At 39.6% G+C, this 11995-nt stretch overlaps 1 protein-coding gene across 3 annotated transcripts in view; it reads left to right on the forward strand.

Moving 5' to 3' along the window:
- MIA3 (melanoma inhibitory activity family, member 3) overlaps positions 1–11890 on the forward strand; it is a 56610-nt gene extending 44720 nt beyond the window's left edge. For 2 of the 3 annotated variants that reach the window (XM_010852818.1, XM_010852819.1), the window contains 10 exons: positions 5498–5599; positions 6256–6316; positions 6428–6463; positions 6539–6606; positions 6727–6827; positions 6996–7133; positions 7881–7949; positions 8074–8153; positions 9885–10035; positions 11037–11890. In XM_010852818.1, the coding sequence (XP_010851120.1) occupies positions 5498–5599; positions 6256–6316; positions 6428–6463; positions 6539–6606; positions 6727–6827; positions 6996–7133; positions 7881–7949; positions 8074–8153; positions 9885–10035; positions 11037–11350 (1120 nt within the window). In that variant the 3' untranslated portion in view covers positions 11351–11890. Of the gene's footprint in view, positions 1–5497; positions 5600–6255; positions 6317–6427; positions 6464–6538; positions 6607–6726; positions 6828–6995; positions 7134–7880; positions 7950–8073; positions 8154–8290; positions 8363–9884; positions 10036–11036 lie in introns of all 3 variants that reach the window. The other variant, XM_010852817.1, reaches the window with a different exon arrangement.
- The last annotated feature ends 105 nt before the right edge of the window (positions 11891–11995 follow it).

The following is an 11995-nucleotide window of genomic DNA, read 5'->3' on the forward strand; positions in this document are numbered from 1 at the left end:
ATACCTGAACTCTCTATACAAGTAGCTTATTGGTGGCAGTTGCTATTTGTGTTTGTTCCTGTAGTTCACTCTTTGGTGTTTATAGCAGTCTGTGAGAAAGCTTCTTTTGCTAAGGAAATTTAATCTTTTCCAAATGCTTTGGTTGCTATTGCCAGATGCTGTTAAACATTGAAACCATACCACTGACTTTTTCTCTTAATTCTTTGCTCACCAAGAAATCAATTTAGATTTTCCAAGTTTTATTCAGGCCAGCTCTAAGTACCTGGTTTGCTTTTTCAGTTCAGTTCAGTCTCTCAGTCATGTCCGACTCTTTGCGACCCCATGAACCACAGCACGCCAGGCCTCCCTGTCCGTCACCAACTCCCGGAGTCCACACAAACCCATGTCCATCGAGTCAGTGATGCCATCCAACTATCTCATCCTCTGTCATCCCGTTCTCCTCCAGCCCTCAATCTTTCCCAGCATCAGAGTCTTTTCAAATGAGTCAGCTCTTTGCATCAGGTGGCCAAAGTATTGGAGTTTGAGCTTCAACATCAGTCCTCCCAATGAACACCCAGGACTGATATCCTTTAGGATGGACTGGTTGGATCTCCTTGCCGTCCAAGGGACTCTCAAGAGTATTCTCCAACACCACAGTTCAAAAGCATCAATTCTTCTGTGCTCAGCTTTCTTTATAGTCCAACTCTCACATCCATACATGACCACTGGAAAAACCATAGCTTTGACTAGACGGACCTTTGTTGGCAAAGTAATATTTCTGCTTTTTAATATGCTTTCTGCTGCTGCTAAGTCACTTCAGTCGTGTCCGACTCTGTACGACCCCATAGATGGCAGCCCACCAGGCTCCTCCGTCCCTGGGATTCCCCAGGCAAGAACACTGGAGTGGATTGCCATTTCCTTCTCCAATGCATGAAAGTGAAAAGTGAAAGTGAAGTCACTCAGTCGTGTCCGACTCTTAGTGACCCCATGGACTGCAGCCCACCAGGCTCCTCCATCCATGGGGTTTTCCAGGCAAGAGTACTGGAGTGGGGTGCCATTGCCTTCTCCGAATTTGCTGTCTTGGTTGGTCATAACTTTCCTTCCAAGGAGTAAGCGTCTTTTAATTTCATGGCTGCAGTCACCATCTGCAGTGATTTTGGAGCCCCCAAAAATAAAGTCTGACACTGTTTCCACTGTTTCCCCATCTATTTGCCATGAAGTGATGGGACCAGATGCCATGATCTTCATTTTCTGAATGTTGAGCTTTAAGCCAACTTTTTCACTCTCCACTTTCACTTTCATCAAGAGGCTTTTTAGTTCCTCTTCACTTTCTGCCATAAGGGTGGTGTCATCTGCATATCTGAGGTTATTGATATTTCTCCTGGCAATCTTGATTCCAGCTTGTGCTTCAACCAGCCCAGCATTTCTCATGATGTACTCTGCATATAAGTTAAATAAGCAGGGTGACAGTATACAGCCTTGATGTTCTGTCTTTCCTATTTGGATGTTGTTCCATGTCCAGTTGTAACTGTTTGCTTTAGACAAATATTTCTCATTTCGTTATTATTATTTTTTAAAAAGCACTTCTCTGACACTGGTAGTCATTTGAATTAGCTGAATGGCAGTTGCCTTTATGATACATAAAGTCAGTACGATACGGCACTCTCCAGCATCCACTCAGTCACATGTCAGGGCACACACTGCACTCCATCCGCAAAGCCATTGTGTATGCTCAAACTCGAATCATCTCTTCTGCCACCCCTTACCTTAACTAGTCACCTGTCTCCAGTTTCTCTTTCTTATACCTCTTCCAAAGTCTACAGCTGCTGGAACAAACTTCCCAAACTATGAGTCCTTTTATGTTGTCACGTGCTTAAAATCTGTCAAGGAGGCTCTGTTCCTTCAGGATCAATTTTGAACTCTCCAGCAGGCGCACAGGGCACTGCCCCTCTGTGATCCTGGGCGGCCTCTCCAGGTGCGTTTCCTGCGACTCCTGATGCTGCCTTAGCAGCCTGACCACGGTTTCTTCATGCCACTCTGAGCTTCTTTGTCATTACACATACTGCCTTTCTGCAGTAAAAATGTCCTTTTACTTTATTTCCACCTGGCAATCTCCTGCCTGTTCAAATGGTTATGTGCCTTAAAATCTTTTCTAGAGTAAGTTGTGACGGAAGTAGGTGACTACTCAGAGTACTCATTTTTCCCTTATAATGTAATTTCTTCTTTTTCCTTGTAATGTCATTCCTAATTATAATGTATTTAAACCTGTTAAGGTTTAAATCTGCATATTGATATTTTCTTTGTATTTGGTGGCCTGTTCTGTGTTCTTTTTTCTGTTTCTTCTTTGTGTCTTTTAGGTTGTTTGAATATTTTTCAGAATTCTGCTTTTCCCCTGTGTAAGCTAGGTAGTTATTGGTTGCTTTAATTGTCTTCATGTAATTACTCTAAAGACGACAGCATGCATCCTGGACTTACTAAATTAATAGACATCCTGACTTAGATGCTCCTGCATTTTAATTCTTTGTATATTTGAACTCCACAAGTTGTTTTTATTGTCCACTATAGTGCTTTCCAGCCGGTAGTCACTTAATTTACAGGCATACCTCATTTTATTGCATTTTGCTTTATCGTGCTTTGCAGATACTACATTTCTTAGAAATTGAAGGTTTGTGGCAACCCTGAGTCAAGCAAGTCTGTCAGTACCATTTTTTTCAACAGCATTTGCTTACTTCATGTCTCTGTGTCATATTTTGGTAATTCTAACAGTATTTCAGACTTTTTCATTATTACTATATTTGCTGTGGTGATCTGTGATCAGTGATCTTTCATGTTACTATTACAAAATGGTCATAAAGGCTCAGATGATGGTTACGTATTTTAGCAGTAAAGTGTTCAGTAGTTAAGGCTTGTATGTGGTTTTCAGACACGATGCTGTTGCACTACTTACAGTACGGTGTAAACAGAACTTCCATATGCATTGGGAGACTAAAACAGTTCCAAAAGCCCCTTTCTTTCTTTGCTGTATTGTGGTGGTCTGGGACTGAACCTGTAGTATCTCTGAGGTCTGCTGGTAGTTCTTCCTTCTCCCCTGCACCTTCAGTGTCTCTCATTTGGAATCCCTTTCATTCTACTTGAAGAACATCCTTTAGTGAAAGATGTGGCCAGTTTATCTTTGTGTGAATACATCTTTATTTTGACTCCTTTTTTTCAGGATCTTCTGCTGGCTCTGGGATATTTGAAGTTACTTAATTCCAACACTTTAAAGATAACCAATTTCTTCCTGGTTTTAAAGTTTCTTCACGGATCTAGTATCACTCTTATTTTCCCTGTTCCCTTGCCTTTGTGGTCTTTGTTATTTTGGTTTTTCAGCAGTTTTATTAGGAGCTGCCTAGGTATGGGTGTTTTTGGTTTTCATTTCTCTTCTCCTTCCACCCCACCCCCCCACCCCCAATCTGTTTTGCATTTATGCTGTTTGAGGTCATTGACACCTGCTGAATTTTTGGGTTTTTAATCCACATATTAATTGTCTCATTCTTCTCTGAGATTCCATTTAAATCTTTTAAAATTACTTCCCCCTGTGTCTCCTACATTGTCATCTGTATTTGCTTCATTCTGTATGTTTTTTTCTGACCTATCTTCCAGTGTGCTGGCATCTCACTTCAGTTATCAAGTCTGCTACTAAAATCATTCATTGAGTTCTTAACATCAGTTACTGTGTTTTAGTTTTATATTTCTAATCCTTTGCTGAAATTTGTAATCTTTACTTCCTTGAATATATAAGGCACAGTTATTTTAAAGCCTGTGTGATAATTCCATTATGTGGATCCTCAATGAGTCATTTCTGTTGTCTTTCAGATTTTAATGACAGTGTCTTGTGGGGTGCCTAGGCATTTTTGATTGAGTGGTGCACACTGTAGAAGGAATTGGAGGCCTAAGATGGTGTTATTTTCCTAAAGGAAAAAAACAGTTGGTTTCTAGCAGGTGGCCATTACTTTAATCCAGTCAGCAATAAAGATCAGAGATGACTTAGTTCCTTCAAAGGACACTGCATTGTTTGTTTGGTACTCCAAGTACACAATTCTTTCTAGTGTCAACATAACCCAAGGCTTTTACTAGGATGCCCCTTGTTGGAACCCCTTAGCTCTGCTTTGTTTTCTGTGCCCCCAGGAATCTGTTGAACTCTGTTCAGCTTCCTCATATCTCTTCATTGTCTTCAGTGCATGGGTCAACCTAGGGGAAAAGTAACTTCAGATGGCAAGCTTACTTGTAATTCTGAGATTCCTTTTTTTATTGGATTGTGACCTCATGTATTAGCTTGATGCCTTCAAGCATGTTCTTTATATTTTTGTCTAATGTTTTGTCTAATGTTTTTAATGTTCTCACACTAAGTCATTCAATTCCTGGAAGGAAAATTGTCTGTGATCTTTCTTCAAGACCCAGTTTTCTCACATCTCTTCCTGTGCCAGAGTTAGAGGATTGTTCTGTGGTTAAGTGCGCTGCTAAACTGCACTCAATAGTGCACTCTGTTAGTACAGGGAGAGTACTTCACGCATATTGTTATCTTTAGCATCTTACTAGGTAACCAGTATATTTTAGCCATTCATAAGACACTTGCTGAAATATTGAATGGACAGTTACAAAAGAATATATCTCTTTTTCTCTGTGATTACTGTTTTTACTGTGTTTTTTCTGATTATGCTTCTGATTCATAGAAACTAAGTTTCAAGTTTCTTTTGAATCAGAACTATAGTCAAAGTACTAGAAAGGTAAAAAAAAGCATTTTAAAACCATTATCACATGTTGCTACCATTAAAATTTCTGTTATAGTATATTAATATCTTGAACTTGAAAGTTAAAACCAGTTTCTGTAGATGATACTCTGATTATGGGATAGTTTAGATTCTTTTTCTATCCAATAGTCACTGCCAATTCTAAGATTTTCCTCTTTCCTCTAATCATAGTTCCATTGACATACACAGTAGAAGTTCCACATCTGAAGTGTGGAAGTGTTCTATGGTTAATTGCACAGTTGGAAGACTTTCTAAAAGGCTTTTGAGGACTAATTATCATGGTGCCAGTCTGGATTGAAAAATAGTCCTTCCAAGATTGAAATAAGAGAAGTAATTACAGGCCTTTCCATGGTAGAAATAAGAGCCGTAATTATCCCCTGCTCTATCCTAGTAAGCTTGATTGTGTTAGGTTGATCAGCCCTGGCTCTCCATATTGAAGTAAAATGAGCTCTCATTGTCTCGAACACAAGAAACTTGCCCATGGGATGCAGCATTTTTTTCCATTTGTTTGTTTCATTTATTAGTGAGTAGAGAATTGTGAAAAGTTAAAAAATGCAAGTGTTGCCAACAGGCAGAGTGATTTTTATCCCTAAGTGGCAGGTTTGAATTCCTTCCTATGACTTTGTATGAATATGTTTTGGAAAGGATGGAAAGTAACCTAGAGACATTTAGACAGAATGCTGGGAAAAAAGAGAAGCACCTTCATTTGACAACTGATTTTATCTTAGGAAATTGAGTCAAGAAGAGTATGATCGGCAAGAAAGAGAGCAGCGGCTGTCAGCTGCAGATGAAAAGGCGGTTTTGGCGGCAGAGGAAGTGAAAACTTACAAGTGAGTTCAGATTCTGAGAAGGGTGTCAGTGGCTGATGAAACTACTGTAGGCATTTTTTCAAAACAAAACTGTTTTACACTGTGTAGAACAAAAATAGCACCAAAGCAGAAATAAATGGTCAAAACATTAACATGAGAAAACATAAATTTTAAGTTAACAAAGGAAAAAATGTTAAATTAACAGAAATTTCCTTACACCCAATACTAGCAAGACTGAGGAAGCTTGGTTCATGCCAGCAGTTCTGAGTGGTTTTATATATTGGCGAAATCTTTTTTGGAAGGCAGTTTGCTGTATGATGTATCTAAAAATCATTAAAATGATAGTAGTCATAGCTCTGGAAAATTTCCTATGGATATAATTAAAAGGAGATACAGCTTTCTGGAGAAAGATTTATAGCAGGATTGTTTGAGAACATATGAAGAGCAGTTAAGGAAATTATAATGTATCAATTCAGAATCTCCAGCTCTTAAATAATAAAGAAGGAAATTATGTGGTATTAGTTTTAATCACAATATGCTCCTATAACCAGGAAAAATGTGTTTTTGTATGTATGGGTAATGTCTGAAAGGGTACAGTTGTTAAAGGGAACATGGTAAGATTGTGTAAAATTTTATGCAGTTGCGCTTTAAATAATAAAAGGAAGTTTAACCCTTAGGCGGAGAATTGAAGAAATGGAGGATGAACTACAGAAAACAGAGCGCTCATTTAAAAACCAGGTAAATTATACTGCCCTACAGGGCAGAATTCTTTGCTATCTGATACAGATTATTAAAATAGCTATTATACAGAATCCTTGAACATATTTTTTGATGGGTTGTCTTTTTCAGATTGCTACTCATGAGAAGAAAGCTCACGATAACTGGGTAAGATTTTTTTTTTCTTTTCTTTATTTTATGTGGTCTATCACAGCTTATTCTGGATTTTTTTCCTCCCAATAGCTCAAAGCTCGTGCTGCAGAAAGAGCTATAGCTGAAGAGAAGAGAGAAGCTGCCAACTTGAGACATAAGTATGTGTTTTTAAAACTTATATTTTCAGGGTGTTTTAAGAGTTTTTAAAGGCTGTGCCATGATATCCAGTAAGGAATTTTCTATTTCATATTTAAGTCTATTCTTTCTTTATATTCAAGATTATTGGAACTAACCCAAAAGATGGCAATGATGCAAGAAGAACCTGTGATTGTAAAACCAATGCCAGGAAGACCCAACACACAAAACCCTCCACGGAGAGGTAGGGAGTACTTTTAAATGGCAGCAGTCTATATTTTGGTGAAAAATGTGTTTTAAGTTACTTTTTATTTCTGTAATATGTGTGTAAATTTATGATGCCCTAGAAATAATCCCAAGAACTTACTAAAGAAAAAAGGTTAAAATGCAAACTCCTCCTCATTGTCTGCAGGTCCCCTGAGCCAGAATGGCTCTTTTGGCCCATCTCCTGTGAGCGGTGGAGAATGCTCCCCACCGCTGACGGCAGACCCGCCCGCAAGACCTCTGTCTGCTACGCTTAATCGAAGAGAGATGCCTCGAAGTGAATTTGGTGAGCATTGCCATGTTACCTTGTGGTAAACTGTTTCAAGAGTTCTTTCCTTCTTTGAGAATTCTGTTGCTAATGTAAGCAACAGTTGAGAATTTGGGTCTGTCCAATATAGAGAAGGATTAATTAGTCTTGGTGAGTAAATAGTCTACTTTAGATCTGCTTTAGAACAAAAAGCGTTTATTTACTATTATGATACTATTGTATTTATTATATGTGAACATATATGTAAACAAATATAAACATTTATATATAGTGTATATAAAAGTATCATTGATTATTGTTTCTTTTCAGGTTTTTGTTGTGAAGTATAAACCTTTATCTTTAAATTTCTGTTGAGTTCCTCTCTTGAGTATTATAAAAGTAGCCTTAAACTCTATAGTTAATGCAGTGTACATATACTACTCATTACTTTAATATGAAATGCTATTTAAGTCTAGTTCTAATCATAAATGTGTTTATACTTGTTAAGATACAGAAGTCAGATTACATATAGACAGAAAGGTCTAAACAGTTGCCGGCGGCCTGAACTACCTGACTGTGCTGGTGCTATTAGCGTGCAGGTCTTTCAGTCCCACATAGGTCTTGTTTTAATTCTATAGGTTTGTGCATAAACTGTAAGTGATTTCTCCTCATATGTATTGGGAGATCCGTTTAAAATTTTGCTTTAGGTAGAACTGAACCCTGACCTGTCCACAATTGGTTTATTCTGAAAAATTCATGCAAGGGCTCTGTTACCTCTCTCTCAAGGATCAGTGGATGGGCCTCTCCCTCGACCTCGATGGGCCTCTGAGGCATCTGGGAAACCCTCTGCCTCTGGTAAGGGACCTGAGTGTGTTCACAGAGTCTCAGATTGTGGAGGAAGTGGGCGAAGGCCTTTGTAGTCCTCAGAGTGCGTATACAAGTCAGAACAAGCCTAAGTCTGCTCTCTGGCTTCCCACAGATCCAGAATCCGGCGCTGCTCCCACAGTGAACAGCAGCTCCAGAAGCTCTTCGCCCTCTAAGGTGATGGATGAGGGCAAGGTAAAATCTGCGGTCATTTTGAATTGTTATTAGGTATTTCCGGACACATGTAACTTTTTCTACAACATCCTCTCTTTGCCTTATCCATTTCCCTTTTATGTGTCTATCTGTACCATCTCATTTATTTTTTGAAAAAGCAAACTGTTCCCCAAGAGCCTGAAGGCCCTTCAGTTCCCAGCATTCCTTCTTTGGCTGAGCATCCAGTATCAGTAAGTACTTAGAGGTTGAGAGCAACACTGCATTTTCTACTTGGTGTATTTCTAGAAAAGTTCCAAGGAGCATGACGCTAATCTGCTTTGCTTAAAATTGCATGGCGATACTGACCTTATGACCTTGAAGTGTTTCTGGGTCGCTGAAGTCTGGTTGGTTGGTTTTTACTCCTTTTTCCTGTTTTGGTTAAGTGATTAATCTCTTTAGAGCATCTATTGTAAATAACCTTAAAAAAATGTGAAAAAGTCATCACTCCAACGCTATACGGTATGTGCTTCAATGATGAGAGCTCTAAGGCAAATCAGTTCATTATGTATTACATAAATTCATCATATTTGGAAGTATGCTATTTAAGAATATCTCCAGTAGTACACTAGGCAAACCCTGTGCCGTATTGTGAATAATCTGAAATTACAGATTGGTAACAGAGGTTGATTGCTGTAAGTGAAATACTGAATAGTGGAAATCTTTAATTACCCATTATGCCATTTCCCAGCAGCAGCCTTAAATTATGTTCACATAAGGGTCTTCTCTTGCAACTTGCATAGCTGTGACAGCTAGTGAGTCCTATGATTATACCTCAGAGCGCTTTACTGTGTTGAAATCAAGATACATATTTTCATTATTGAGAATTTCCAACCCAGTTTCCCATAGGGAAGTACAGGTTAGTATTTTGTAGTACAAAGGATGATGTTGCTGGAGAATGAGGGTGGCTGTTAGAGCTGTGCCTGCTGAACTCGTATATATATAGCACTGTCTCTGTGTGGAACTCCTTCGACTTCCAGGGCAGGACTCTAGGACACATTGCTTGAGAGCTCTTTTTATCCCAGGGCAACCTGGAGAAGACCCAAGACCCCTTTGGAGTGGCAGACTTCAGAAAGAGTGGAGCTTCCTTTGACAGAAGGGAGGCAGAGGAGGACGAGTGCAGGCTTGGAGTCAGACCCCCTGTAGTGAATTCTAACTCAGCCTCTTTATATGCTGTGTGACCTTCAGCAAATATCTAATACTCTTCTGTGCTGCTTTTCCCTCATGTTTAAAACAAGATGACATCTTATAACATAGGAAAGGAAATTGAAGGTACTCTGAATAGTAGCTTTTATTACATGTGTGTGAAAATGGATTTTTTTCCTTATTGTTCTTTCCGTTCTTAATATGGAAAAAGGAGCTCTTGTGGTGATAAGAGGGAGGGGCTGCCCTAGACACAGGTTATAGTGTGTGTGGTATGGTGAATTTTTCAGTTGGGAATTGCCTCTGTTAATATCCTTTGACAGTCCTCTTGCTTCCTCTCTGTTTGCACATACAAGCAATAATATGATTACGGTGAAAGGGTTCCTTCCTCTGACATTCTCTTAACCTGCCTGAGCTCTCGGGGATGGAGAGGAGGGGTGGAGTTCTGTTGCACTAGTTGGCTCTTTGGACAAGTGTCTGACATCTGCTCAGTGGGTTTTAGCTCTTATGGTGTTGGTGCTTTTATCTATTATATCCAGGTAATTCACAACTTTCATTACTTCTGCTTTGCAGGTTAGTATGGCTGCAAAAGGGCCCCCTCCCTTTCCAGGGACACCCCTCATGAGCTCCCCTGTGGGAGGCCCTCTACTGCCACCCATCCGATATGGACCACCTCCTCAACTCTGTGGGCCTTTCGGACCTCGGCCACTCCCTCCACCCTTTGGTATGATGACTGAATGGTAGTAATGGGCTTGTAAAGTGTGTTCATCTTTTCATTCTAGTCCCTAGTAAAATGTTAACAGTTGCTGTCGCAGGGCTGTGCAATGAAAGGGTAAAGCTGGCTGATACATTTGAACTTTTCCACCAGTTTCTTAGGACTCAAGGGGTGCTGCATCATCTCCCTATACTGAGATGCACAGGAGGAATCTCTTGTAGACAGGGAAAAGGGGGACTGTTCATAGAAAGTCAGAAATACTACTTCTGCTATGTTGCTTGAACATCTCTGGCTTTGTACTAGGCTCTGTAGTGGATAGAATTAACTGTCCTAACTCCATGAGCTTAAGGGATCCTGTAGGACACAAATACATACATTATACAACATAAAACTTATAATCACCATAATAGAAGCATAAGCAATGGGTCACAGAGTATAAAAGGAAAGATGAAGCCATCACTACCCACCTTGGGAATAAATAGGAAGGAAGTGTTGAAGGTAGAATGTAACAGCTAATAGGTCGAAAGTTGCTGAATTCAACTAGGTGGAGCTGGCAGGCCTTTCCCAGCAGGGCAGACACCTTGATTTTGATGGCATGTGTAGGTCCATGCTGAGCTCCTGTGTGCATTTTTAATTGACACAGTAACTATGGGATTTCCTTTATCAAAATTTACTTACAGTGAAACCCTTATTTCATAATCTGTCATCTTGGTATGATGCATTGTATTTCTGAGTACAAATCAAGCTCTTACAAGATACAGACAGCAGAATTGTATAGTTGAAAAAACCACCAGCTAGGTAGAGCGATATTGAAGTCCAGCCTCTGTTGCTTTGTGACTGGCTGGCCACAGGCATGTAACTTAAACTTGCTGAGCCTGTTTGCCTCATCAGTAAAGTCGGGAGCCACCACCTGACTTCCAGGGGTATAAGAAATTGATTAACATACCGGGAACTGTCTAAATTTAAGTGTGTTCGTATGTATTTACATGACTTAATTTTAATTTTTTCAGGTCCTGGTATGCGTCCACCGCTAGGCTTAAGAGAATATGCACCAGGCGTTCCACCGGGAAAACGGGACCTGCCTCTCGACCCTCGAGAATTTTTACCACCAGGACATGCACCTTTTAGACCTTTAGGCTCTCTTGGCCCAAGAGAGTACTTTTTTCCTGGTACCCGATTACCACCCCCCAATCATGGGCCCCAGGATTATCCACCTTCCTCTGCTGCAAGAGACTTACCACCCTCCGGCTCCAGAGATGAGCCCCCGCCTGCTTCTCAGGGCACTAGCCAGGACTGCTCACCGGCTTTAAAACAGAGCCCATAACTGACCTTGGACATTCAGTCTGAGAGAAAGTAGACTGTGCACTATTCGTTACAGTTAAGGTTTTCATTGGCTTCAAAATCCAAAAGCTGATTTTAAAAGGTTTGTTTTTAAATCTAAGCTGCCCTGGCAGTGTGCATTTTTGAGCCAAACAATTAAAAAAATATCATTTCCCCCCCTAAAATAAAAAACCATCTTGTAAGCTGGAGCCTCCTTACAACTTTGAAATGTGCAATAAAAAAATACCTGTGTTTTAGTTCATGTAGCATATGTTACTGCTAAATGATTTAGAATGTTGTGAAAAGTATGAACATTTCCTGTGGAAATGCTATAAGAACATGTATTTCCATTTATTATCCTATTTTTAGTGTACACCAGTTGAATATAGAGCAATGGTATTTATAAGCTTGATTTTTTAAAAATATCTGGTCGCAAAGGCTGTTACGCTAAAAATGTTTACTTAAAGATCACTAAAATTTTATCTCCCCTCTTGCTTAAGTTCTTTGTAGTAATAGTTCATAAAAAATTTGGTTATTAACATTTCCCAAGTGTCTGTTGATTCATTGGATTGTTTTCTTCTGAGATCTATACCCTTTTGGAAACACGTAAGCTCAGGCTCCCAAAACTGAAGATGGTGACCTGGCAGCA

The sequence above is a fragment of the Bison bison genome, unplaced genomic scaffold, assembly GCF_000754665.1.
Source record: "Bison bison bison isolate TAMUID 2011002044 unplaced genomic scaffold, Bison_UMD1.0 scf7180017864317, whole genome shotgun sequence".
In the NCBI taxonomy this organism is placed as follows: domain Eukaryota; kingdom Metazoa; phylum Chordata; class Mammalia; order Artiodactyla; family Bovidae; genus Bison; species Bison bison.